A 27664-nucleotide genomic window follows, 5' to 3' on the forward strand; every position below is an offset into this window, starting at 1 on the left:
AACGTAAGTATGTGTATATAGGTACACGAATGGCATGTGAGTTCTACGTTCGACATAGTAAGTTAGGATGGCAAATCCCTCTAGCTTCTGTCGGACATAGACTCGGCTGGTAATGGCGTAGTTAAGGACTGCGAGCCTTATACGTGAAGTAGATGATATATGTAAACGTAGATAAGGACTGCGAACCTTATACGTAATGTAGATAGGCGTCAGCATAGGAAAGGACTGTGAACCTTATACGTGCTGTATTTGTAGCATAGGGGAGGACTGCGAACCTCGTACGTGCTATGAATTAGGTTGCAACATAGGGAAGGACTGCGAACCTTGTACGTGTTGTGGATGTATTTCAGCATAGGAAAGGACTGTGAACCTTATACGTGCTGATTTTGTAGCATAGGGGAGGACTGCGAACCTCGTACGTGCTATGAATTAGGTTGCAACATAGGGAAGGACTGTGAACCTTGAACGTGTTGTGGATGTACTATGGTATAGGGAAGGACCGCGATCCTTGTACGTACCATAAATGGTGAACATAGGTAAGGACTGTGAACCTTGTACGTGTTCACGACCTTGAGTACAGGTATAGACGGTGAACTATGAACGTACTCTCGGTAGACTGAGGTTAGTGATTGTAGATATGTATGTATGTATGGTAGCAAGTATGTATGTAGAACAGAAGGGAAACTAGTGAAGTATGGATATGTATCTACGGATATGTATGTATGTGTATGTATTGTATGGCGTTCGATTAACTAGAACTCACTCAGCGTAGCTGACTTTTAGTATGCACGCAGGTGAGCTGATTACAGAGTTAGCATGAGGATGACACACGGCATGGATTGAACGGCTGGCATCTGAAGAAAGAAGTAGAGATGTTTTAAATATAAAGTTTTGTGTTATGGTATCAAAGAAAAGATTTAATGTTTTGTAACAAATGATTGATGTTTTATATTCCGCGAAAAGTTTTAATAAACTCTGATTTGAAGAACTGTGTTTATGAGTAAATCCGACGCTAAAGTAGGGCCACCGGGTTCGGGGCCTTACATGAAGTTACCTGTGTAATATAAGATAATATAATTTATTAACAATAATAATAATAATAATATAATGTTATATTCTATTATATTATACTGTATTAACAATAATATTATATTATATTATATTATATTATATTATATTATATTATATTATATTATATTATATTATATTATATTATACTATACTAAACAATAGAATACATTTTAAGAACGTACCTGTGCAGCGGGTCCCTAATAGACGAGACCTTGGAATTGGTGTCCAAGGTCCTATCCCTGAAGTTGTGATCGCTGATAGCCCGCCACCATACCCGCAGCTCGTCCTCCGGCATCATGTTAACCTAATCATCATCACTAATATAATATTAAAAAATTACCTCCATATCGTGTCGGTGTCGAGTGAAATCTCGTCGGCTCGTTTGGTATTCCGGTGGGTGTCCATCCGATATAGGCTCGTGTGTGGATGCTCAGTTGTTCGCACGGGAGTTTTGAAATTTGAAAGTGTGGCAGCTGAGCAGGCGTCTGCTAATATAAGGGGTCCTAGACGCCACGTATAGGCCTATACGTGGCGTCTTGGGCCTAAGTGTGGTTGCTGAGCAGGCGTCTGCTGATATAAGGGGTCCTAGACGCCACGTATAGGCCTATACGTGGCGTGTTAGGCCTATTTTTTTTATTTAATTATCATTATTTATTAGTATTTATTATTTATTAGTTATTAATATTAATATTAATTTGTTATTTATTTATTATTATTATTATTTATTATTATTATTTTTATTTTTTTTATATTATTTAGTTATTAATATTAATATTAGTTTGTTATTTAATTATTGTTATTTATTATTATTAAAATTATTGTTATTTATTATTTATTATTTAATATTTATTATTAGAGATTTTTTGTCCATTGATACAATGTTTTCTATAAGCTGTCTAGATCTACGTTAGAGGATTCCCTTCGCCAACCCTAGTGTATGTCTTCGTACTCCTTTCAAACGCTGTCCGAACCATGTTTTCCATTCGAGCGCCGCCGGTACGGCGCTTCTTTCCCAATTAGGGTTTGGCGTAGGCATTGGGAAATCCCCTACCGGGTTTATATATATCCAGTGATCACATCCCCAGTTAGCTATGCCTATAACCTGTGGATCCGGAACCAAGTCAAGACCGATTCTCAATGGGAAGTAAGATTCGGTCTGATTGCCAACTAGGTTGACTAACACACACGCGTATGTCTGAGCATCCATGTGCCCGTGACCGGGTAAGCTGAACCAACAACTCGGCGGTGCCGGTTTGGCCGTGTTGTAGTACAGAATGCTGGAATGAACCCAGCCGTACAACCTGTCATCCTCTTTGTTGAACATCGCCCTCCACCACCCTTCGTTCGTTTCCAGCTCGTTCTGCATCGCTCGCCTAATATCCGGCCAAACTTTCTCATGTATCCCCAAACACACTGCAATTGATCGAAAACCGCAGTTACCGTCTGGGCGTACGTTTTTGATGTCTGCGACGAACGGCTGGGCCCAGCTAGGAATGACGCTCCTAAACGTTTCTATCGCCGGTACTTGCGCTGGCGAAACCATCAAAGGAAACCCGAGGTGAGCTCCCGTAGGTCGTCCACGAGGAGTTTTAAACCACGACGCTGACTGGGACAACGAACGAGTCAGCGAGGATGGGGTGGGGTTTTCTTGGCTGGGCCCATGTGACGAGGATGGGTTGTAGGCGCTGTGTCTGGGGAGATCTGGAGTAGGGGTGCATGCACTGTGCCTCGGGATCTGGTTTTTTGGGACGCCCCCGAGGATCTTCTCTTTTTTCTGGCCCTTCTTTTTAGATCTCCCTGGAATAGCAGTCAAGAGCCTGGCGAAAAAACTTTTCTTTTGATTAGGGTCATCTATGGACGATAGCGTATCTGTGATGTCCCGTAAGCTTGTTGCATAGTCTGGCTCTTCGTTCGGCGGACAGGCTGGATCAAAATTAAGCCTCCTCCAGAACGGGTCAACATCCTCTATTGGGATACACGTGTCGTTAACTATGTATCCCTCAATCCGACCAGCACATGGCAGCCCCAAAGACGAATACAAATGGTGGTCGCATGAAGCGCCGCCGTCACACATCTTGTGTATCAACCCATACTCGTTCACAAGTAGACCCAGGGCGTGAATCGACACCCTGTTTATTAGCTTCTTCAACCAAACGTGCTGTCGATGTCCTTCCATGACCTTCGAACGGGAGGCTTCAAAAGATTTACCGATTTCTTTCATCTGCGAGTTGACCATTATAAGGATTTGCCTGGCAATTGTGTCGAGCGAGTTGTTGCTCCCATTGAGGTACCTTTTCAGATTTGCGTGCTGGCTCTCAACTCGGTTCATCGTAGTTTCGCTGTAGTTTCGGCGTTCGTCGATACAGCAGGCTACAAACTTGTGTTTGTATGGATCCAGCCAACTCTTGCGAATGTATTGCCAGACCTCTGAAAAATAAAAGGAAACGTTATTAACACGTATGTTTAGGCTATTAAAAACTGTCAGGTGATACGAAGGACTCACCGGCTCTATCGTCCCGTATCAAATGACGCTCCATGTTGAGGGGACGGTGGTCGTACTCCTGAATCGTCGGCGACTGATACAGATTCTTCCACCAGTACGCAAAGTTCGTCCCCATTTCCGTGCTATATAGGCCCTTAAATTTTCTCCTTATATTCTCGGATATGTGCCACCTGCATAAATTTTTGGTGGCATTAGGGAAAACCGCGTCGCATGCGTTCATGAGGGCCTGGTCCACATCAGTCAGGATCACTCGTGGCTCCATGCAGCCATAGATCATTTGTTTAAGTTTCTCTAGAGCTCTGCCGAAGTTCCTCTGCCGTTCCCTGATCACAAACGCGGCGGCGATACAAAACGACTGTGATGTCGAGGTCACACCGATAAACTCAACCAACGGCCAGTCGTACATGTTGGTGTTGTACGTCGTGTCAACCATCAGTACCTCAGGGAACGCACGCCACATCTTATGCGACTTACTATGACAGAAGAAAATTTCCTCCGTCCTGTCGTCGGTATCACTCTCCCGGGTATATAATGTGAAACCGTTGCCTGTGAGAAAGTTTTCCAGCGCCTGCATTGGATGAAATAAAACTTTGCTAAATATTACAAGCACGACAAGTACACATTAAAACTACAAGTGTTTTGAACTACCTTCATAGGGGTGTCGCCTAGTAGCCCATCCCTCCTAATCTTGACGGTGTGGTTGTATATATCTTTTAATACAAGTTGCACACCGGGAAACTTTTTGCGGAGGGCTGCTTCGATTTCTTGCGGCTTCACGCCGGCCCTGTGTAAACTCTCAACCATAACCAGCTGATCGGTGTTCATTTTTCTAAAAGACACACACCCCTCCTCGAATTCAACGGGATCGTGGTTGTGAGTCTCACTTACCACTTGAACCCTCCAACATGCACCCCTCGAGTCGTACCTGCCCAGGATCTTAAACGGACAACATTTTTTGATGCTGCCGGTACGTCTCACCGTCGCCTTTATTTTGGGTTCGCCTCCACGATTGCATGCAAGGTCCACGGCGTTTTTCCTTGACCGCTGGACCACAACAACAAACCCATGCTCTCGTCCTCTAATTTTTACCCAGTTCTCCAGCTCCTCTCGGCTCTTAAAAATCTAAAACAGTTTTACGCTAATTCTTAAGCCGTTTATTAAATAACATACAAACAAATAATATTAACTTAAATAAAACACACGGTGTCTTACAGCATCTGTTTTATACGAAACCTTCACCTCGTGTATGTAGTCGTTATCGTAACCATCTTCGTTATTTGGGTTTGGCTCGGCATAATCATTTCGCCCGTGGTGCGATGAAGACTCGGTTCCATAAAACGGATCATTTGCTACTGGTGGCTGGTACGATGACGTAGCCTGACCTCCATAATCCGACCAGGCGACAGATGACGGGTACGAAAGCTGTCTACCGTAATCCGACACGAAGTACTCCTACCATACATAAATTATAAATTCAAACAACAGTGCCAGTGGTAATAATTAATAATAATAAATAATAATAATACCTATAATAATATAAAATATAATATTTTAATAATAAATAAGAATATTAAAATAATAATAACATAGCCGTATATTTACAAAAAGACTGTATAACGAAACATGGTTCAAGTTTGGCAAGCCCGGCGAGCTAGTGTTGCCATAAAACTGTTCGGGCTGGGTATCATACCCGACATACTCCTAACAAAACGTAATGCAGCATGTGTTAGTAAAAAAAAACTACCAAATTCATACTAAATAAATATATACCGAAACCTGGTTCAAGACGGGTAACCACGACGTGCCAGGCTGATCGTTAGCGGCGTATCCCGGGTCCTCCTCTGGAAATAAATGGTTAAACCAAGACATTCTGGATATATATAGTACAAATATTGTGTTGTTTTTTTGTTGAACGATGAAACATACAACAACGATATTTATAATAAAGAAAGGAAAGAAGGGAAAGGAGGGGAGCCGGCCTCCAATAATTCAGCAACATCAAGACGTCGCGTGTAGACCTATACGCGGCGTCTAAGGTACGAGTTGACAACCTAGCCCAGCTTTTGCAGGGCATGTTGTAATCCAACTAAGGCGCCGCGTATAGGTCCATACGCGGCGTCTCTCTCATAAAAAGACGTCGCGGAAAGATCTATACGCGGCCGATAGGGGAGCTTTTCTAGAATAACCCACCAGCTTGTCTTGTTATGTTTTTTTTTCTTTTCTTTTTTTTTGTTATTTATAATAATTATTATTAATATTATTTTAATTATGAATAATATATTATTATTCACAATTCGGCAAAGCGTGTTCGGTAGCAGGCCTTATATGGGAAAATTGACATTGCAAAACGTCCCTTCAATTTATTGGCTGCCATCGTTATGGACATCTTGAATCAGTTACGGTGATTACCTTGGGAAAAACTGACAGTGCCAAACGAACCTTTTCTTGGATGCTCTCGATATCGGCACCTCAAATCCGCCTCTTCGATATCTTCAAACTCCGACAGTCTTGACCTTCGGCCACCACTGGCAACCGTAGTTGTGTTCACTCGAACACATATCAGTCGTCACTAAGCTTAAGCTTAGGCTTGTTATTAGTTTTATTTTTAGTTGCGGGTATTCTAAGTTGGTCATGTTGCGTATATTAAAGAATTATCGGCTTATATATATACGCATACATATATAGTAGATGTGCGTTATAAGAATTCATTGCGCCTACATAACCAGAACCAGATCGAGACGCTAGTTTGATGAGTTTCAATCTCTCGGATCCGCGGTATCCGTTAACGGCAGCGAGAACGTGAGCCCATACTTTGGACAGATAAGTGGAAATTCGGTCATTGCTCAAGCTCAACGAGCACCAGACTGAGATATTAGCCGGGACTTACCTGAACCGGTTGACACGTATGCTGACGTGGATTTAGGCTCCGTGCTGGCGCTGATATTAACACGTTTGCATAATACACAATGAAAGCACAAACTCAAACAACAATCCATACAATAGCAATTCTCTTCAACGACCAGTCAAACAAGAAGAAGAGAAAAATAACGAAGACAATTGCTATTGTATGGATTGTTGTTTGAGTTTGTGATTTCATTGTGTATTATGAAAATGTGTCAACAAATGTTGTAAACAAATGTGTTAATATCCGGGTCAGCATCGAACCTAAATCCACGTCTGCATACGTGTCAACCGGTTCAGCTAAGTGCGAACTAATATCTCAATCTGGTGCTCGTTATGTTGGAGCAATGATCGAATTTCCACCTATCTGTCCAAAGTAGGGGCTCCCGTTCTCGCTGCCGTTAGCGGATACCGCGGATCCGAGAAGTTCAAACTCATCAAACTAGCGTCTCGATCTGGTGCTGGTTATCTCGACGCAATGAATTCTTATACCGCACATCTACTATATATATATGTATATATATACGCCGATAATTCTTTGATATACGCAACATGACCAACTTAGAATACCCACAACTAAAAATAAAACTAATAACAAGCCTAAGCTTAAGCTTAGTGCGAATGATATGTGTTCGAGTGAACACAACTACGGTTGTCAGTGGTGACCGGCGGTTAAGACCGTTAGAGTTCGAAGAAATCGAAGAGCTAGATTTGAGATGTCGATAACGAAAGCAGCCAAGAAATTGAAAGTTCGTTTGGAAATGTCAGTTTTCCCAAGTAAGCCACTGTAACTGATTGAAGATGTCCATAACGAAAGCAGCCAATAATTTAAAAGTTCGTTTCGCACTGTCAATTTTCCCAAATAAGTCCTGCTACTAAACGCCCTTTATCGAGTTTCCAATATAATATGTTATTGATAATTAAATATTATTAATATTAATAATAAATAACATTAATAATAACAAAAGAAAAGAAAAGAAATAAAAAAAGGAAAAAAAACCATAATAAGACAACACTGGTGAGCTTTTCTACAAAAACTCACTAACATAAATATAACATAATACAATATAACATAATATAATATTATTATATTATATTATATTATACAATACGCTATACAAACGTACCTCCGAAAGTCTTGCGTCGCCGCCTAACCACGGCATCTGACTCTCAAGCGTACATCAGATACCTAATAATAATAATATTTTAGTACTAATAATAATAGAAAACCAAATGCTTTAATAATAATAATTATATGTTTAGAATAAAAATAATAATAATATAATAATTAATATTTTAATAGTATTTTATTATAATTATTATAATAATAATAATATAATAACTTATATTTAAATAGTATTTAAATATTATTATTTTAATAATAATAATACTATTTTAATAAATACAATAATAGTATTTTATTTTACTAACAATGATATTTTCATTACAATAATATCTTAATAATAATATTAATATTTTAATAGTAATAATATAATAAAACTTTTAGCGCTAACAGTAATAATACGGGAAATCTATTTTAAGTTTAGGAGGCCCGACAAACTAGGGTTACTGTCAAACGGTCGGTGCCTAGACAAATTTATAAAGTAAACCATTCACCAAATCTCTGTCTTAACATCTACAACTATGTCCTAACATGTAAAAAATAAAGATAAAACGAAACCTGGTTTAACTCTGACTGACCGTTAGCGCCGTCCGGCATCTCCTCGTCCGACTCCGGAAACATACATGGTTTAACTCCGACTGACCGTTACCCGTCCGGCATCTCATCGTTCGACTCCGGAAACATATATGGTTGTTTGTGTTGGTTGAATGAAGAGGATGAGGGTTAAGAAAAAAAATTAAAGGAAAAAAGAAATGGTGGAGAGGGAGGGGAGGGAGCCGGGCTCCAAAAATATACAAAAGACAATACGCCGCGTATAGACAATACGCCGCGTATAGGTCTATACGCAGCGTATAGCCCGTACGATCCGACAACCCTATGACAGGCCAGGCTAGGACATCAAATCGTAGTATAGAAAAGTGTGGACGATGTCATGTCACAAATTCCAAAATGCATTTGTAGGAGATTTTATTTGCACTGCAACTTCGAACTGACATTAAATAATTATTTTTTATTTAATTAATTAAATACTAAGGAGATTGTGTTTGGTTTATTTGATCTGATTTGATTGGTCATGAATGGTTCCATCATACTTTTTGATGTGTGCTGTACCGCGTCACTGTTTTATTAGACCATGGGCCCCTTTCATACCATTTTTAATTATCGAACAGTTAAGTTTTAGCTCAAAGGTTTAATCGTATAACTATTTATTTGAAATAACCTATAAAAAACATGATAAAAAGAAAAAAAGTTAAGAAACAATTGTGTTTATGAAAATCTGCTCACAACTAAATGACTTTCATGTTGCAAGTTGTCACGGAGCTTTCATGAAATATCATGTAAGGGGCCATTGCTAAAGTGACATTATTTGTACTTTCTTTTACTATTAGTAATAATATGTTTTAAGATATGTGTTATGTTTGCGACACGTTTTAAAATATGTCGTAATTATCACTAATTCTTTAATGTGAGTGTTTGATAAACTTTAGAACAAAATTTTAAAAAATATATCACGAATTGTCTCAAGACGTAAAAAAATAAAACACTATCTATTTTATATATAACCTAGTATTAATATAATAAAAACAATACACTTTCTCATTTTTAAGGAAAAAGTCATTCAACATATTTTGAGCGTATAAAAGTCTATGTACATGTAAAAGAATCACGAAAATGTTACGAAACCCAAGTTTGCTATATTAAAGTCCATGAATTTATAAAGAATGCATTTACTTGTGAAAATATATAAAATAATAATTCATAGTTGTGAAAATTTCATGAAGCGGCATTCAACTTTTTAAGAAAAAAAACTTATACAATCTTATGTTGATGAATTTAGGTGATAACAAGATATTATTCTAAATATCTATTCGTAAGTACTTTTATAAGTGACTTTTTCATGGAATAAATAGTAAGTAGATTTTTATACTACTAATCTATTCGCCTAATTAAAAAGTTATTACTTTAAAGACATTTTAAACCAAAAGATAAGAGCATATTTTGAAAAAGTGTGAGAACTATATCTTTGATAAAAGTATAAGCTTCTACTTTTCTTTATCATAAGATCATTTTGTTTAATGTGTATTGTGATGGATTGTATTGATGGAAGTGTTTCTTTTAGTGTGGGGTGGGTTGGGGGGGGGGGTAAGGGTTTACTTCAATTAGTATAGAATTCAGGCCTTGGGGGGTTGAGCAAAAGCATAATCAGTGGTATATGTCTTTCCATCACTTTTCCCCCGTTTTCCATGGGTTGCCTGCATTTATTCCTGGATCTAACTCATTTTTCACTTCACTACTGTTACCACCTTTCACTTTTCATTAAATACCCTACGGTCCTCGTACTATTGGAACACCAACCACTAAGTATGTCTTTTAAGGACAGCATGTCCTTAAGGACATAGGAAATTCGATTCGAATATCAAAGGTTTAGTTTTAGCATATATGATTTTAACAAATGACGGGAAACATTAAAGCAAATAAAATTACAAATACAATATTTATATGTTAAAACAAAATTACATGATCATCTAGACTTGGGTTATGTAACATTGTATGGAGAGTTGCAATACCTATACAAAACAATGTGACTACGTGAGTTGACTTGCATGGTAATGCCGTGTTAGACTTGTTACAATCAAATGAGTTTTTTTTCCTTTAGCCAAACTTCAATGTGAGAGTAGTTATATCTATAGAGTTAATACAGTATGCATTATGTTATGAGATAGCAATGCACCCTTTTTTTCTTGTGAGGGAGAGGGTATCCATACTTACACTAATTTAAGGTTTTTTTTTTGGTCATGCGGCATGTATGAATGTTTGCAAACATGCAGTACACCAGACCTTTTGCTTAGGCATGCAATAGGCGCGGGTATTGGTCGTTGATAATGTGTGTTGCATCTTCGTGGTTTTGTGGTGTCAACACTAGGGCACCACGTTCTAGCAACATTACGTACATGTAGATTTTTCATGATTGTGTCTCTTTAGCCTGTGCTCCGAATCATAATCTAGATTTGGACTTGTGTCCACGCATGTATGAGATGGTGTTAGAAGCTCATGCTCTAGAGTGGAAGATTTGATCTAGCTTGAGCTCTGAAGAAAAATGGTTAATCTTAGTTTTAGAGATATGTATAATATGAATTATGATCTTGTGGTGAAAGATATAATTTGAACCCTTATCTTCAAAGAGATTATGTATTTGGGAGCTTTAAACCTCAAAGAGAAAAATGTATGTCTTACTTTGATCCCCGAAAAGAAAGATATATTCCAAAAGGTAAACTTTCAAAAGAAAGATGTTATCTTAAACATCAAATGTAGCTGGAGCCTAAGCTCTAAAGGTAAATACGATTTAGAAGCCTAAACTCTAGAGGTAAAAGTGTGGTTTGTCAAAGATATGCATTATGGATTGTAGAATTGGGATATAGAGTATTAATCTTACATTTAAGAAGATAACGATTCAGAGAGTATAGAATTTATTGACTTTTTCTTTCAATATACAATATATTGAAAATGGTGAAAGGAAAGAAGATGAAAAATAGGAGGTGGGAAAATATTAAGAGTGAAAGACGAGGGGTTGTGTATAAAATATGAAGTTTATGACCGGTTCAAGTACCGGGAGGTTAATAACCAATGAGGGTTATTCATAGTCTTTGATGATTGGGGCCCATTGTCACATCCAATCAAATCCAGAGATCCAGATAACTTATCTTTTGTTTTAGATTTTTATACCATTAACCTGTTTATATTTTTTTAAGTGTGCCTTACACCATTGAGGGCAAACAACGGCGTTTCTTTTTAACCGCAGACTATATAAAAATCAAAACGGTAACCTCCTAACCGTAAACCAGCGAACATAGCTATAAAAAATAAATAATCAGAAACGGTCCTTGAGTATATTGTTTAGACTTAGGATATCTAATATAGCTAGATTACTAGAACATATATACATTTATTGCACTTGGATGTCGACATGGACATATGGTGCTTTTGGATTTTAAGTTGATCTAACATTTTCTTTTTCATAAATATAAGATGCGAAATTTATATTTACGATGGTGGGGTTGTGGGATTTGAGACGACTTACTTATATTACATTGCAGCAGTGGTACAAAGACAGCGTTAGAGGGGACTCATGCCGGAGCCTAGCACACTCTTAAAAAGATGAGGGCAACTCCTTGAAGCACTATGACCCACTCTTGGGACTACCCAAAGCCAATAATTAAAGATATATGATATATAAAGGTGGAAGCTATATGATGGTAATTTGAGCTTACCGAAACACCCTAAACTTCGAGGTCAAGGTGAGCATTTGTAAGGAGAAAGCCAGTGGCTATCTCATCAACCTCATGTGGCACATTTGTACCGATCATCGAGATAACTATTTTACCGGTTTACGGTAGGAGAATCGAGTTGTATTCAACAACTCATGATGTAATAATTATTTTTTTAAAATATTTTAATATTATAAATACTATGTGGAAATCAAATTTAACATAAGTATTCTACTATATTAGTTATGTTTGAAAGTAATAATAAAATTGTTTTTTTCAAGAAAAAAACTAAAATAATGAAGAAACTTCTTAAAAATAAAAGAGATCAAATAAATTTGAGATCTATTTAGTTTATATATCTAGAATTACAATATCATTATTTTTTCTAACAGGGTGTTAAAAATTCGCCCATTGTACGAGAGATACTAAGTTAACGTGAATTTGGATTATTAAAAACTTTTTAACTATTTGTAAAAGAAAACTGGTCCAGGTCTCTAAAATGACAACCGGACCGGTTTTCAGTCCGACCGGTTAGTTTGATCGGCTTTTATATGAAAGACCCCTTCTTCAAAACTCACTTGGGTATTTTCCATACAATGATGTGTCATGTATTTTGTTTGCCACATGTTTGTGTCATATCCTAGTGACATGTTTTACAAGAACACTTAGATCGCTTAAACAATGGATTTGTATTCAAGAATCCTCATGATACTTGATTGAATTATGAAAACATGGTAAAATACATAGTGTTGCATCAAATTAATGTAATGAGATGATAAAAATATTTAATTCAAAAACAACATAATTATAGTGTCTTCTGTCTTGTACTCTTGTTCAAAATTGACGCACATGAAATTTTACATCATTTTAATATTTGAAGTTAAACAGATAAAACGTAGACCGTTCCTATTATGTAACGTGAAAGAAAAATAAATGCAAGCGATTTGACATGATGAGACGTTGAGAAAAAACAAATCGTTCAGTAAGAATATATACATGAAAACAAGTCGTGCGCTACTTATATTATACGTAATTTCTCATTTCTTTCGGAAAATCATAACTTAAGTCATCTATATGCCAACATGCATGATTCAAGTTTCAAACAAATGATTGGTTTATGATTTCCAAGTTTTGATCTTCTTACACTATAAGCAAATTGAATTTTACCAGTCAATAATTCATAAGTGATTACGAATAGATATCAGATAAGATTTCGTTTCAGACTTTCATGTTTTGAGAAATGATTTTGCTTTTGATGGTGAGAAACCGAACGAAAATAAATCGCATAAAAACTGTTGTTACAAAAGTTACATATAATGGAGCAATATTCGATTTTATGTATCAGCTTTTTTGATGGTTTTCTATTTGTTACCATTATGGTATGCCAAAAGATACGAGATGGTGTGTTTTCACTTGCTTTGTCCATTAGCTTACTGCAGAAATGTGAATGATTCTCCAATATTCTCTTTTCATCAGTCATTTTAACTTCCAACTAAAAAACATTCTTGTTCCTAGGGAACCGTAACAAGTGTTTATAACAACTGAAATAGGCCATAAAAACACCTAATTAATCATATTAGGTAATGGATTAACGACTTCGGTAGATTGGAAAGGGTGGTGTAACTTTAATGTAATGTAATTGTTTGCTTGTTGTTGGCGTCCCCTATTTCTGTCTTAGAGATAGCGTGCTTGGTTCTATTGAAGTGAGCTTTTCAAAAAAAAAGGGTAATGGATTAACCTATCAAAATAACAATCGTTGATCCAGTTAGCCTACCACAAACACTTAATAAGAATCAAACGCGTAACGTTTTACTATATATTCATCTGATACACCGTGCACAATAAAATGGTTCCGCTTTATGATCCTTAATTGTTTACTTAATCTAATATTTGTTTAATTTGTCTTTAATTTTTATAGCTAATTCTAGGGGATTATAAGATTGTGTCATATAAGCAATTTGAACTAAGTTGACACGTCTAGAAGTCGATCTATAAGTAATTGTGATTTGACATTTTTAACACGATTAACTAACTGGGTCATGTTCGATTGGTTTATACAAACCCATATATCAAAACAAAAACAAAACAAAAAAAATCATTGAAAGGCACTTCCCTAGTCGGTATTGATTATAAATATTTGTTACATCAGTTTTCTATCATAAGAGGTGATTTTATATCTATAATATCTATAAACGAAACTCCTAAAATCCTACGTGTCGTGATGCGGTCGCTTCCCCCTTTTATGGAAGCTATCAGATTGCTTAATTTTTAAATTGAGGCCTCTCATTGATTTAACCCAAATTCATGGGTATGGGTCTTACCAAAACAAGATAGCTCTTAAATGGGTTATAACATCTCATTAAATTAAAAATTAATCTTACCAATTATTTGATATGAAAATCCTATAAAATAGGGATATACTAAAAATTAATATCCAATTTAAAAAGAAAATCATATTATTTATAATTAATAAACAATTTTATAGTAAAAAACATAAGCTGGTAATGGGTCACCAAATCCAGATAGCTTTTAAACGGGTTATAACATATCATTTATTTATGAAACCTTTTCATCATCAAACATAAAAGTATATTATTGACTTTCTCACAATAAAGAAAATTAAAATCCAAAAAATAAATATTAAAAAACAAAAAATGTAAAACAACTATTCTCTCAAGCCATCATATTGTTTTATTTATAAATGAAGGCTTCTCAAGCATTTAACTTGAATTCACGGGTAAAGGTCTCACCAAACCCAGATAGCTCTTAAACGGTTATAACATCTTATTATATTAAAAATTAATCTAATCAAATATTTTATATGAAAATCCTATAAAATAGGGATATAATAAAAATTAATATCCAATTTTATTTAAAAAAATATATATATTATTTATAATTAAGAAACAATTTTATAATAAAGAAAATAAACGGATAATGGGCATCACCAAACCCAGATAATTTTTAAACCGGATTATAACGTATCATTTATTTGTGAAACCATTTCATCATCAAACGTCAAGTATATTAATTATTAACTTTCTTACAATACTTAAAATTAAAATCTAAATATACATATATAAATATTAAACGAATAGTGTAAAATAACCTCCGTAATACGGGGGATAAAATCTAGTAGACAATATATAACATGTACAACATCAACATGAATACACAGTGTCATATTATGTACTTCCGTAATATAACTTTACGTTCGACACGTGAATTAAAACTGTTACATTATTTAATACTTGTTTTTTTCTTAACCAAAAAACAATAATGAATCTACTTTTACATCAATTATTAAAGTAAATTTGAAAATAATACTGTCTTTAACATGATTTTATCATGAGTTTTCACCGAACAATTTTGCTCCCAACCTTTCATGATTTATTTAATATTATTTATATTTTATTAAATTCACATCTATCTATCTATCTATCTATAATATATATATATATATATAATTAAAACCCCTAAAATTCTACGTGTCGCGATGTAGTCGTTCCCCTATTTTATAAAAGTCACCAGATTGCTTGATTTTTAAATGGAGACATCTTATTGATTTAACCCAAATTCATAGGTATGAGTCTTACCAAAACCAGATAGCTCTTAAACGGGTTATAACATCTCATTAAATTAAAAATTAATTTTACCTATTATTTGTAGTGAAAATCCTATAAAATATGGATATACTAAAATTTAATATCCAATTTAAAAAGAAAAATATATTATTTATAATTAATAAACAATTTTTTAGTAAAAAACATAATCGGGTCATGGGTCACCAAATCCAGATAGCTTTTAAATGGGTTATAACATATTCATTTATTTATGAAACCCTTCCATCATCAAACCCTAAGTATATTATTAATTTTTTTACAATAAAGAAAATTAAAATCCAAAAAATAAATATTAAAAAATGAAAAATGTAAAACAACCATTCTCTCAAGCCATCAGATTGCTTTATTTGTAAATGAAGGCTTCTCACGCATTTGACCCGAATTCATGGGTAAGGTCTCACCAAACCTAGATAGTTCTTAAACGGGTTATAAATGCTCATTATATTAAAAATTAACCTCATCAAATATTTGATATGAAAATCTTATAAAATAGGGATATACTAAAAATTAATATCCTATTTTATTAAAAAAAAGGATATTATTTATAATTAAGAAACAACTTTATAATAAAGAAAATAAATGGGTAATAACAAAACCAGATAGCTTTTAAACCGGATTATAACATATCATTTATTTGTGAAACCATTTCATCATCAAACCTCAAGTATATCAACTATTAACTTTCTTACAATAAATAAAATTAAAATCCAAATATACATATATAAATCTTAAAAACGAATAATGTAAAACAACCTCCCCTCGGTAATACAGGGGATAAAATCTAGTAATATATAATATATAACAATTAATCATGAAATTTAACAAAATAATATTTTTTTTAACGGTAAAATTTCACTATTATCTTGTATTTGCAAAGATTTAAGCCTTGCTTATGTTATAAGAGAGAGCACCGCAATAAGCTTGCATGCTTTTATCGTGAGATTTGTGTTGATTTCATAGTTTTGATTAAAAACTATTTACTTTGTATTCTTCTTATCTAAAGAAATTATCTGAGTAGAGAACCTTTGTGCCACAAAGTTGGCTCTTTTTATTTTTGTATATGTAGTAATGATTTTGATAGATTGTACATGCATTGGTGTTGGCTGGATGGTTTTGTTGGTAAGGGAACCCAGGTTTGAATCCTAGTGCTGCAAATGATGGTTTATTTTTTTAATTGTGTTATTTTATCATTTTTGTGTGGTAGAATAGTTTATCTTACAACATTAACTTTGGCGTGGATCTGATAGTTTTGTAATCCCATCGGTTTCACTTAACTTTTTGTTCTTTAGTTTTGGTATCGTAACAAGCGTGACGAATACCGACCAAAATTTTGAAGTTTAAAATATAACCAATTGCCTCAACAACCAAGATTGACAATGTTCGGGTGTTACCAAGCCTGAGCTTTACTGACCAACGTTACCCCATTGGTCCACCTTAGTTTTTTAATTGTTTTTGTTTTATTTTTTGTTTTAGTTTCGATGCCATAACGCACACAACCAAAATTGACCGAATTCGTGTCGACTTACCGCCTCAAAGCTGGGACCTACAATTCTTGGGTTTTATCAATGCCCGAATTTTACCAACATAAAATGCTAGTTTATATAATAACAAAAGTGGGTGTATTGTGCTTCTATATTTTTTCCTCATGATGTGGTTGTTGTACTCACTTTATGGTTTTTTTCATTTTTGTTTTCCTTTTTTTTTCTTAGGGTCTGTTTAGTATGGGGTAATGAAATAGACGAGTGAATGGAATTGACGGGCGAACGGAATGAACAAAGGAATGGAATGGATCATTACCATTCCATTGTGTTGTTTGGTTAACATCTAGAAAACTAAAAATGAAATGAATAATTAATTAATGTTGTTAGTCAGGAAAAAAAAAGAGAGGGAATATAATAAAATTGGAGGTACGCGGTGGTGATGGTGGCGATAGTGGTGGTGAGCGGTGGTGGCGGCGGCGGTGAGAGTGGGAGGTGATTGGTGATGGTGGTTGACGGTGGTCAGTGACGGTAGTTGGCTGTGGTAGGTGGTTGGCAGTAACGGTAGGCGCGGTGGTGGGTATTAGCGGTGGTGGTGGTGGGAGGTGGTGGGTAGGTTGAGGTGATGGTGGGTGGAGGTGGTGGTTGTCGATGGTTAATGTGGTGGAGACAGTCGGCGGCGACGCTAGTGGTTGGAGGCGATGACGGTGGTCGGCGGCGGCGGGGGTGGGGATGGTGGTGGGAGGCGGCGGTGGAGGTGGCGTTGGTGGTGGGTGGTAGTGGTGATGGTGATCGATGGTAATAGTGGGAGGGTGGTGGAGATGAGTAGGGTGAAAGAGAGGATGGAATGAAAAAAAAACAAGGGGGATGTATGGAATGAATTTGGGGTGTTTTGGATGGAATAGAATGGATAAGGTAATGAGTGATTTCATTCCTTTAGTCAACCAAACACACTTTTCTTCATTCCTTTGTAAAGGTCCATTCCATTCCACCTCCCATTCCTGCATACCAAAAACTACCTTAATCTTTTTTACTTTTAACCCTCATACTTTTACATCTTCTCCAATTTAACCGCAACGTCTTTTTATTTTCAACTTTGGTCCCCTATACTTTTCATCTCTAATGAATTTTTCGTTTCACGTTTCGGTCAAAATTTTGCGAGTTAATACGCAACAATGTGCATGTGTGATTCAACTATGTCGCAACGTGCGGTCCTAGATCAACTTAGTTATTGTTTCCTATTATTTACGTTTCACGTAGGTGGTTCAACATTTTTACGTCTACCTTTTGTTCGGTTTGCTTTTTTTGTTTATTATTTTTTTATACAAGCTTTTTCAGTGTTGGTACTCGATGGCGGTGATGTAGCATTGGTGCTACTTGGCTCGGTTTATGTAACACCCACAAACTTTTGATCCAAATTTGACAAGTTTATAAAGATAAAGGACTAAAAATAATTGTGAGATAAGTAATGAGAAGAAATGAGAGAAAGAAAAGAAAGCATTATATGTTAAATGAATAAGTATGGAAACTCCATCCCACATGAAAAGTAGGAAAGAAATGAGAGCACTTTATAAAGAAGGAGTTTTTCATGGTAATGTTCTTGTATGGCTAACCATTCTCACTAGTCCTAACGGAGGGTGCGAAGCACCCGACGCGCACGAACACGGACTCGGGCGATGGGCGTAATGTGGCGTTTTGATGGCGCACTTTGCACTTCGCACGCTCGCATCGCCGCGAGCCGCATAAGGGCCGCTGTAGTATTTTTGAACTATGATCAAGATATGACAAGCTATCAAAGTCCAGGGACTGAAAATGAAAATTTAGCACCTTCGCGATACGCGAAGATACATGAAGTAATCTCACCTGGTGCTGACACGTGGCAGGTCTACGGGTTGACTCAGCCAAGCTATTGAGCAACTTCGCGATACGCGAAAAATCCTTCGCTATACGCAAAGGAATATAATATTAATTGCGGCTACATTTGCACTTCGCGATACGCGAAGATCCTTCACGATACGCGAAGATGCACGAATTTTGCCTATAAATAGGCAGCCATGGGGATGAAGTCTCCATCACATCACACACACATTACCTCGGTTTTCGTGCCATAGTCCCGACAATTCCGACACGTTAATTGTCTAGAAGTACGTGCAAAAAGGAGTGCTGCCCACAGGAAGTTTAAGTATTCCGTAAAGAAAAGCCATACCATGTAGGGGTTCTGCCCGATTATTTTATTATATATGGCTTAGACCCTAGTCAGGGGTATAGTCTATACCTTGATCAGTTAATAAGTGAAATATAGCTTTCATAAGATAAGGTTATGAATAAAATATTATTCTTTATTATAAAGATATATCTTATGAATGAAGAAATGAATATACGTTTCTTTATGATGAAGAAACGTAGTATATAAATGTTTTATAAATGAAATGGATATCAAGGTAAAGGTTATGCAAATAGACTTAAGGTCTATAGCTAGATTGTAGATCTAGTTATTTATAAAATGTTATTCTCGTACAAGATCTGAGATAAAGATCAGGCAATTATCAGTGAGACACGTTGATTATAAGGTGAATACGTCCAACATTTTTATGAATGTTTTATGACGTGAATACGTCCATGTACTGTTTTAAAGATATTTATGGAGGGTTATCCATAAATAAAGAGTCGGAAAAGATTTTATATGAGGGTTGGTACGAATCCTCTATGTTTATGAAATGTTTACTCTTATAAACTATGGACTGTTATCCATATGCAAAGAGTTATGAAAGTATTTGCATGAGGATTGGTTCACATCCTCTAAAACGTTTTGATACAAGGTAGTACTAAACACTCAGGCTAAAATACATGTGTCTGGATCCATACATAAATGTTTTGTAGTGGGCACACTACAAACATACTGACCATGAGGCAAGTGACTGTCTCTAGGGCGAGTGAAGTCCGATTATGTGGTCTATTGGTATGTTTAGTTCCGATGAGATGGGATAAGGCCCACTGAGTCGTTGAATAGTATTGGTGTTGTGTCATAACGAAAATGATTTGCATATGATTATGTATGATGAATTATGAAAACCTTTTTGTTGAGTCAGCGTTATGCACTAGCACATAGCTGACGTATTTTCCCCACATTTAAGGGAAATAGTAAATGTTAGAACAGACAAGCAAGACAGATAAGAAGATTGAGGACATAGTCATTAGAGGTGATCTGATGGCTCAAATATTTAAAATACTGTGAAGAATTATATTTTAAAATGACAGGTGTTTTAAAATGGGTATTAAATTCCCGAGATTTCAATATAATGATATTTTATTCAAAAGACTTCCGCTAAAAGAACATAACTCTGATATATTTACAAAACAGGTACCAACTATTGGTCATACGCCTAGGTCCTAGGGCGGGATGTGACAGTTTATGGCCCCGCTGCAACAAGAGGGTTTTCTTAATGGTTCACAAAAGTTATTGGCCGCGGGAGAAAGGATGATGACCGAAGACGTTGGTGGTGGTGGTCATGACTTCATATTTTCAAGTGAAGTGGGTGTGTAATAAACGGCTTTACACCCCGCCGCAACCCGCGGGTGTAAACACTAGTTAGATAATATTTAATGGTTGGGAGGCCTAGTTAGACATGTAGTTTGTTTTTTTTAGGACTTGGTCTTCTGGTTCAATAATGATTAAGCCTGAGAATTATATACGGTCTCAGATTTGAAACCTAACTAAAGAGGGTTTTCTAACATTACTGAGTGTCACACCCTTAAATTTCGACTAACGGAGTTTTATTTCGAGACGTGTGACATACCCGGATCTAACTCATTTGTTATACCAAACAACCAATTTAAAATATTCAAAACATTACTTAAGTCTCATTCAAACATGAGAAAACTAAAAACAAACCAAACCGTTTAAAGTTTTGCGGAAGCATAAAAGTAATTGTTTAAAATAATAAACCATGTGCTCAAACATGCACAACTCATCGAATGTAAACGATGTGAAATAAAAGTTCAAGCGACAAGCGTGACTCCAGACATATGCAATGCAACCCACTTCGTAGCATATCTAGCAACATGGGCAAGTATAAATACTCAATGGTCAATACGAGGTTGGTGAGTTTATAAGTTATAGTAAAAGTAGCATGTATAGTATATGTAGTATACATAGAATAAGTAGTGTATATATAAGTAGATCTAGCACTTTTCAAATATACTAGGGTAGCTAACCCATTTACAAGCTACTACCGAAGCTGACTATATATAGGCCTTCTTGCCAGGTCTATCACAAAACACTAGCGCATGTATGTTAGGACAATTTACACTCGTCCAACCTCCAATCGAGTTTTAGCAGGTTGGGTTTGTCAAACCTAGTATTGCTACTTAAATTTCCCCGTGATCTCATCCTAACAGTTCAAGGTATGTAAGGACTTTAAGTGATATGAGAGCATCTAGTATACACTTGTGATATATAAGGAACTACATAAATCCAAAACAAGTCACTGATTTTTCCTCCAGAAAACCACTATGTCTGTGTTTTCTCCTGGAAAATAAGTATAGGCAAATGTTTTGTGTTAATCCAGAAAACAAGTAAGTAAAAGTGTTTTGTGTTTTCTATCCAAAAAACAAATGTACGAAAATAGTTTTGTGTTTTCCCTAGAGAAAGCAAGTAGTAAACATGTATAAACTCACCTGGTGACGCGTGCAATAGACTTTTCTCAAACCAACTGAATGCACTTGACTCGCTAACTGTTACTTAGTACAAGTGTTTAAGTGATGAGAGTGTGTTCAACAACACATGACTCTAAGACTCACGTATGGACTCACACACAAACACAAACTTGGCCCGCCCATTGGTTATTGAAATTAATGTCGATAGCTTTAAGTTGTTCTAGCATGCATCCTATGTCACAACAAGATCAAAACATCAAGCAATTGTCATGTATTTCCAAAATCTGATCAAGTAATTCCGATATAGATTTTTGCATGTACAACTTAATTTATTTAACTAAGCATTACGTAGATATAAAATCCACAAATATTACCACATAAGCATGCATGAATAGGGTTTCTCAAATATTTTTATTATATTTTACCTTTGTGTAAAATATTCACAATAAATCAATAATCACAAGTAGGCATAGATAATCCATCAAGTTGCAATAAAAAGTATAGACTTGGTTAAACCATTAAATTAAACCAATTCAAGCAAGGATAATTGGGCTAGAATACTAACTCAAAATGTGAAGTTCTATAAGTGGAAACAATCCAATTTGATTTTTCAATCTCATGTTATGATGTCGGGAAATTAGGTCAGAAAACATATTTTCGAATCAGATTTGACATGCTGTTTTGTAAAATCAGAAAAATAATGATCCACTCTTTCAAAAATTAGAAAATATAACTTTATGGAAACTAGACTCAAAGTAGAACATCATGGAATCAAGAATCGATGAAAAACAATCAATTAGCATCGAGTTACAGACCAATCAATAAACGAGAATGAATATGCCAGAATCTATTGTCATATTGTCCTAAACACATACAAGATCATGCTTAAATCATTCCTAGGGTTTCTAATCAAGAAAAATCAATCAAGTATCATCATAAGCATGAATGAACATCAATATTACAGATATATTGGACATCTAGGGTTTTTCCACAAGTAAGAATAATAGATAAGCAAGAAACAAGGATTAAACGTTAATTACTTCATGTTTTGATTAATTGTTGAAAGGAACACACAAAATTGCCCCATGTGTGTGTTATTGTTTAAAGACGGTTTTGAAGAGTTATGAGACATTAGGGTTCTCAAAAATTGGTTTTATAAAAGCATTCTCGTCTTGTTGCTTACTCGCGCTACGCAAAGCATGAGTGCCACGCCTGTCGCGATGCGCAAAGGGTTTAAAACACTTTTTTAAAATTTTATTATAATAAACAAGTAAACTAAACAAATATAATAACAGGTCATGTAACACATAATCATTTAGCATGCAATGATTAAATTATCTAAGTTATTTAACATTTATGGGTTCGACATTAATCACCAACACGCACTGACGAACTCGTGTGTGTGACTCGTTACTGACTCATGTAAACGCTATGCATGACGTGTAAGATAACGGAGTTTGAGTTAACGGGGCTAACATGAAAATGCGGGGTGCCACAGTGAGTTTCCTCCTTTATGGTGTTCATGGGTGAGTCAGGCAAGGAGCATCAAAATCAGTATGGACGGTTAAAATCCCGTCTCAGGAAGACTCACTTGGGTATTGGAGGTGGTTCTAATTTGGATTGTTCACGAGTTAAGCCCAAGTCAAGCCAAGGTGGATTTGAGCTCGAAATTAAACAAAGAAGCTTGGCTCGACTCGAGGTCCAGCTTGAAGTTGAACAAGCATAGGATTGAGCCATGACCAAAGCCGAGCTTAGGTCAAGCTCAGTTTGATAATAGCAATGAACCAACTCGACTCAGATAATTTAAATCAAGTTTTTTTAATTAATTTTATTTAAACTTTTATCAATCAAGCTATAAGCCACAAGATTTTTAGCATGGTATATACTCCTAACCATAAATCAAGCCAATAATCCTATTAAAAATTAAGATCCATTTAAAAAATGTCGCATGGGGTGTAGTGTATGTTCTAAAATTTAGGAAACAACTTCTTCAAATCTTTACTTTCTTTTTTTCTTGACAATTTCGTAAGCTTAAAATGTAAGGTAGCGTTTGATAGGCGGGAATAAAAAACATAACAGAATAGGTCATTGCTAAGGAATAAAAAAAAAGTGTTGATTGGTTAATGGAATGGAAAGATCCATTACATAGTTCATTCTATTCCCTCTAAACCCACCACCACGACCACCGCCACCGTCCACCACCACCGCCATCGCAACCCACCACCACGACCACCGCCCACCGCTACCTCTAACCATCTTCGCGGCTACCCACCACCAACCACCATTGCTTGTTGAACCCTGTGATTTGTGTGAAAGTAGGATACTCCAAATTCAATCAGTAAATGATCAACTTACCACCCTTTCTTTCGGAGGACCGCCGCCACCTACCACTACTAACCGCCACCTCTCCAACCACAGCCGCCACCCACCGCTGCCGCCACCGATCATCTTCATTACTCACCACCACCACTCACCACTACCCCTACACCACCAAATTGAGTCACCACCAAATTTATTTTGTTCATTCGTTTACAAAACAACACAAAGTAATGATTCATTTCATTTTCACATGGTAACCAAACAAGACAATTGAATGGTAATGATTAATTCAATTACCTCGTTCATTCCATTCCCATATTCATTTAATTCTCTCATCCATTCCATTACCCCATACCAATCATACCTAAGAGTAAACAAAAGGAAACACAAAGATTGTCCTACTAGAAATTTGGTTCCATTTGATCGAAAAAGAAACTTTCACGTGGGGTGAATATGTTTTAAAATTTTTGTAACATTTTAAAAAGCTTTTGATGATTTTATAAGTTTAAAATCAAACTTAAAGAGTAAACAAAAGGGAACTTGATAATTTATAAGTTTAAATCCAAGAGTAGAAGAAACAACAAATTAAAGATTTATAATTGTTAGGAGAGCGTTAACTAACTCATCCTAATCCACACTAGTAATCCTTATTACATTGTCTCACTATTTGGGTAGTGAAAGTTCCTTCACTATCTTCTCTAAATGGGTATGGATCACCTTTCATTATATCACTAATAGGGTAGTGATCACCTTTCAACATCTCACTAATTAATATGGTGATCACCCTCCAAAATTTCATTAAATGGATAACGATTACCCCTTCAACATCTTACTAAACATGTGGTGATCACCCTTACATTCCCCCCACCCACTTACAGAAAGTATATAGATAAATGTTAAGTGGAAATACTATAGTATATCTCATAAACAATTCAATACCTAACACATAAATGTTAAAAAGGGATACTACAATGAATTTTCTAAATACCATTTCACCGGCATTCCTGTAATCTCTTAATTAAGAGCATTTATATTGAGGTCTCTAAAACATATGGTATCTTTTAAATCTATATAAAAAATGTGGAGAATGGTAAAAAACAACCTAAATCATTCCTCTATCCGTTTATCTAAAATAGAGAAAAAAAATATAGGGATACAATATTGAATCTCTAAATATCAATATTTACTATTCAATATTTATAGATGTTTATGAGTGGATATAAGTATACACGAAAGAGGAAAAAAAATATACTACTTAATTGAATATGGGTAAATATGGAGAGGTGGATGTATGGGGTTTTATAAGATCAATAATTTTAGAGATAAATGAGAGTTTTAGTTAAATTTTTGAGATAGAATTGAATGTAAATGTTCCAAACAACACTAAAAGCATGTTGATTTGTAAACACCTAATAAAAAGGTGATTGCACTTAGGTTTTGGGTTTTCGTAACATAATGTATAACTTAATCAACTTTTAAGTAATTGAAAACTACATAGACATAATCGGTTCAGTAATTAGGTTAAAGGGCAATTCCTAGACTAAGGAACCCGACCAAGTCACTTAATGATCCGAATCCAAATAAAGACCCGCGCTAGGATGTTTTCTAAACAATTACCAACACATTATATAGAATTGCAAAGCATGATGTTTATTAACGATTATAGAAAAAATAATTGACACATTGCTAATGCAATCATATAAAGAAAAGGTGTTTCTTTAAAATGTTAATACCTCACATGTATTAAATTAATAATAACATAACTCGACAACACATAACTGAATGATTAAAGCCTATTCATCTTTAGCACATAAAAGACCAAATTGAATACAAGTTGCTAGCAAAATCTTACACCTGGGATTGGTCATGGGTGGATTAGCTGCTCATATACATAATTCAATCTTGAATTTGGTTGACTTGGGAATTGATTCGGAATTGAGTAGATGAAGTGATGCCTTTTTATTTCCTATTGTCGCTTCTTGTTCGACCTCAGACCCTAAAGAGTCAATTGAAAAACCCTAACCTTATGCTTTGAATACCTCTTTAAACTAAAGTGTTTTGTCAAATAATCAATTAGCATAGGAAACTCTCCCCCAACATATGATAATATGTCATGGTATAGGATACTATAGGGTCTCTATACTATGATGAAAGGCTCTTAATCTGTGTTTAACCTTCACTTGGCCTACGCTGCCAGCATATGATACTCTAGGGTCCATTTTCTTACAATTTCTATTGCTTTGGTTAGGAATCTACATAATGACTTCTATTTTGTTTATTTCCCACTTTCACCCTACATATAACAAACATATATAACAAACATATAAAACATAATCGTGTTTACCACACAATTGGATTAAAAACTCATAATTAACTACGATAAAAGCATGGAAATAATTAACCCATCAGGACTGAAACCCACAACATCTTAGCAAGGGAGAAGATGACAAAATCTATATTTTATCTTCTCCGTCATCAAATAACTTATAAATCAATCTCAATGACTAATATAGTTTAATACACCAGTAAACCAATTTGTTCATATGCTTTTTTTTTTCAATTTTAAACGTTTGCTTCTACATGTGTAGAAAGTTTATTACACATGCGTAGGTTATGTATAAAAAATATATCTACTCATGACTTACATATATTCTATAAACAATTTTGGTTATATAACTTTTTAGATATAAAAATATATGAATAAATATTGCATTTTAACTTTTCTTGTATATTAAAAGGTCTTTTTTTCAAATTAAAAAATGAATGATTTATATCAAATTTCTATTCTCGCAAAAAAAAAAGTCTTTTATAGAGTGAGATTCATTACAAAACACTACACTATTGTGAAATAAAGAAGAACAAATCTAATAATTATAATGGTGGTATGCAATTAAATAACCTTGTTGTGTAGCATGGTACGTAATATATAATTACAAAGCACACATTATGTGATTATATATAAACGTTTATACCCCTCGCCTGAAATATATGCATGTGTTGCCTTTAAACAAGAATTCCCCCAAACCGATCAACCCCCCACCCCCACCACACTCACCTAAATTATATGCGTCTGTTGCCTTTAAACATGAACTATCCCCAAACCAACCCTCACCCCACCCACCCACCCACACACAAAGTTTTATATATATTATGTATTATGTATTTTAGTTGGGAAAATTATTAAAATGACACTTTTTAAGAGAGATTAATTATAAAATGACCCAAATATTTTGAAGATTCTCAAAATAGATCAAATAATTTGGATCGGGGCTATGCATTGGAAAAAGATTCTTAATATGAGGATGCAGGCCAAATTTTTGAAAATGTTGAGGGAACAGGGCAAATATGGGAATAATGTTGATACACACAGCCAAATTTTTGAAAATATTGAGGGAGTAAGCCATATTTCTGAGTTAACTTTTTTTTTTATCCAAAAGTGTCTTCCTAGATGGTTTTTTTTATATTTCTTACCTGATCTGTACAAATTTTCAAAATCTTGGAAAATGTACCTTTTTAATTTCGTCTTGGGAGACGCATTTGAGAGAAATTTGTTCAAAGGAGACGAGATTTTTATTTTCTTGACATAAGTTGGAATCCTGTTTACGCCGACAAGATTTATTTTAAATCCGTCCACACTGACAAGATTTAAGAAGATTCCGCCCACACCGACAATATTTTTTATTAACTAAGTTTAAGTAACCAGAACTTATATTTGTTTATTTGCC

The 27664-nt window shown here is 35.2% G+C and overlaps 1 protein-coding gene across 1 annotated transcript; it reads right to left on the reverse strand.

Annotated features, from left to right (window-relative positions):
• Positions 1 to 1978: 1978 nt before the first annotated feature.
• LOC143633131 (uncharacterized) lies at positions 1979 to 5443 on the reverse strand. Its single transcript, XM_077101476.1, has 7 exons — positions 5345 to 5443; positions 5177 to 5275; positions 4787 to 5026; positions 4638 to 4696; positions 4223 to 4358; positions 3575 to 4142; positions 1979 to 3498 (listed from the first exon to the last, which is right to left on the reverse strand). Exons 1-7 carry the CDS (start codon positions 5441 to 5443, stop codon positions 1979 to 1981), a joined length of 2721 nt encoding a protein of 906 aa, XP_076957591.1.
• Positions 5444 to 27664: the final 22221 nt, after the last annotated feature.

This window comes from Bidens hawaiensis, unplaced genomic scaffold (assembly GCF_021521415.1).
Source record: "Bidens hawaiensis isolate Kalapana, Puna unplaced genomic scaffold, B.hawaiensis_p1.1 tig00006617_1, whole genome shotgun sequence".
Classification (NCBI taxonomy): Eukaryota; Viridiplantae; Streptophyta; class Magnoliopsida; order Asterales; family Asteraceae; genus Bidens; species Bidens hawaiensis.

Excerpts from the sequence above, each read along its gene's own strand:
- LOC143633131 (XM_077101476.1), bottom strand. The coding sequence starts at position 5,443 with ATGTCTTGGTTTAACCATTTATTTCCAGAGGAGGACCCGGGATACGCC. Across the intron at positions 4,697-4,786 it reads TTTCGTATAAAACAGATGCT|ATTTTTAAGAGCCGAGAGGA; the intron begins GTAAGACACCGT and ends AAACTGTTTTAG. Across the intron at positions 4,359-4,637 it reads ATTAGAGGACGAGAGCATGG|GGCCGGCGTGAAGCCGCAAG; the intron begins GTTTGTTGTTGT and ends GAGTTTACACAG.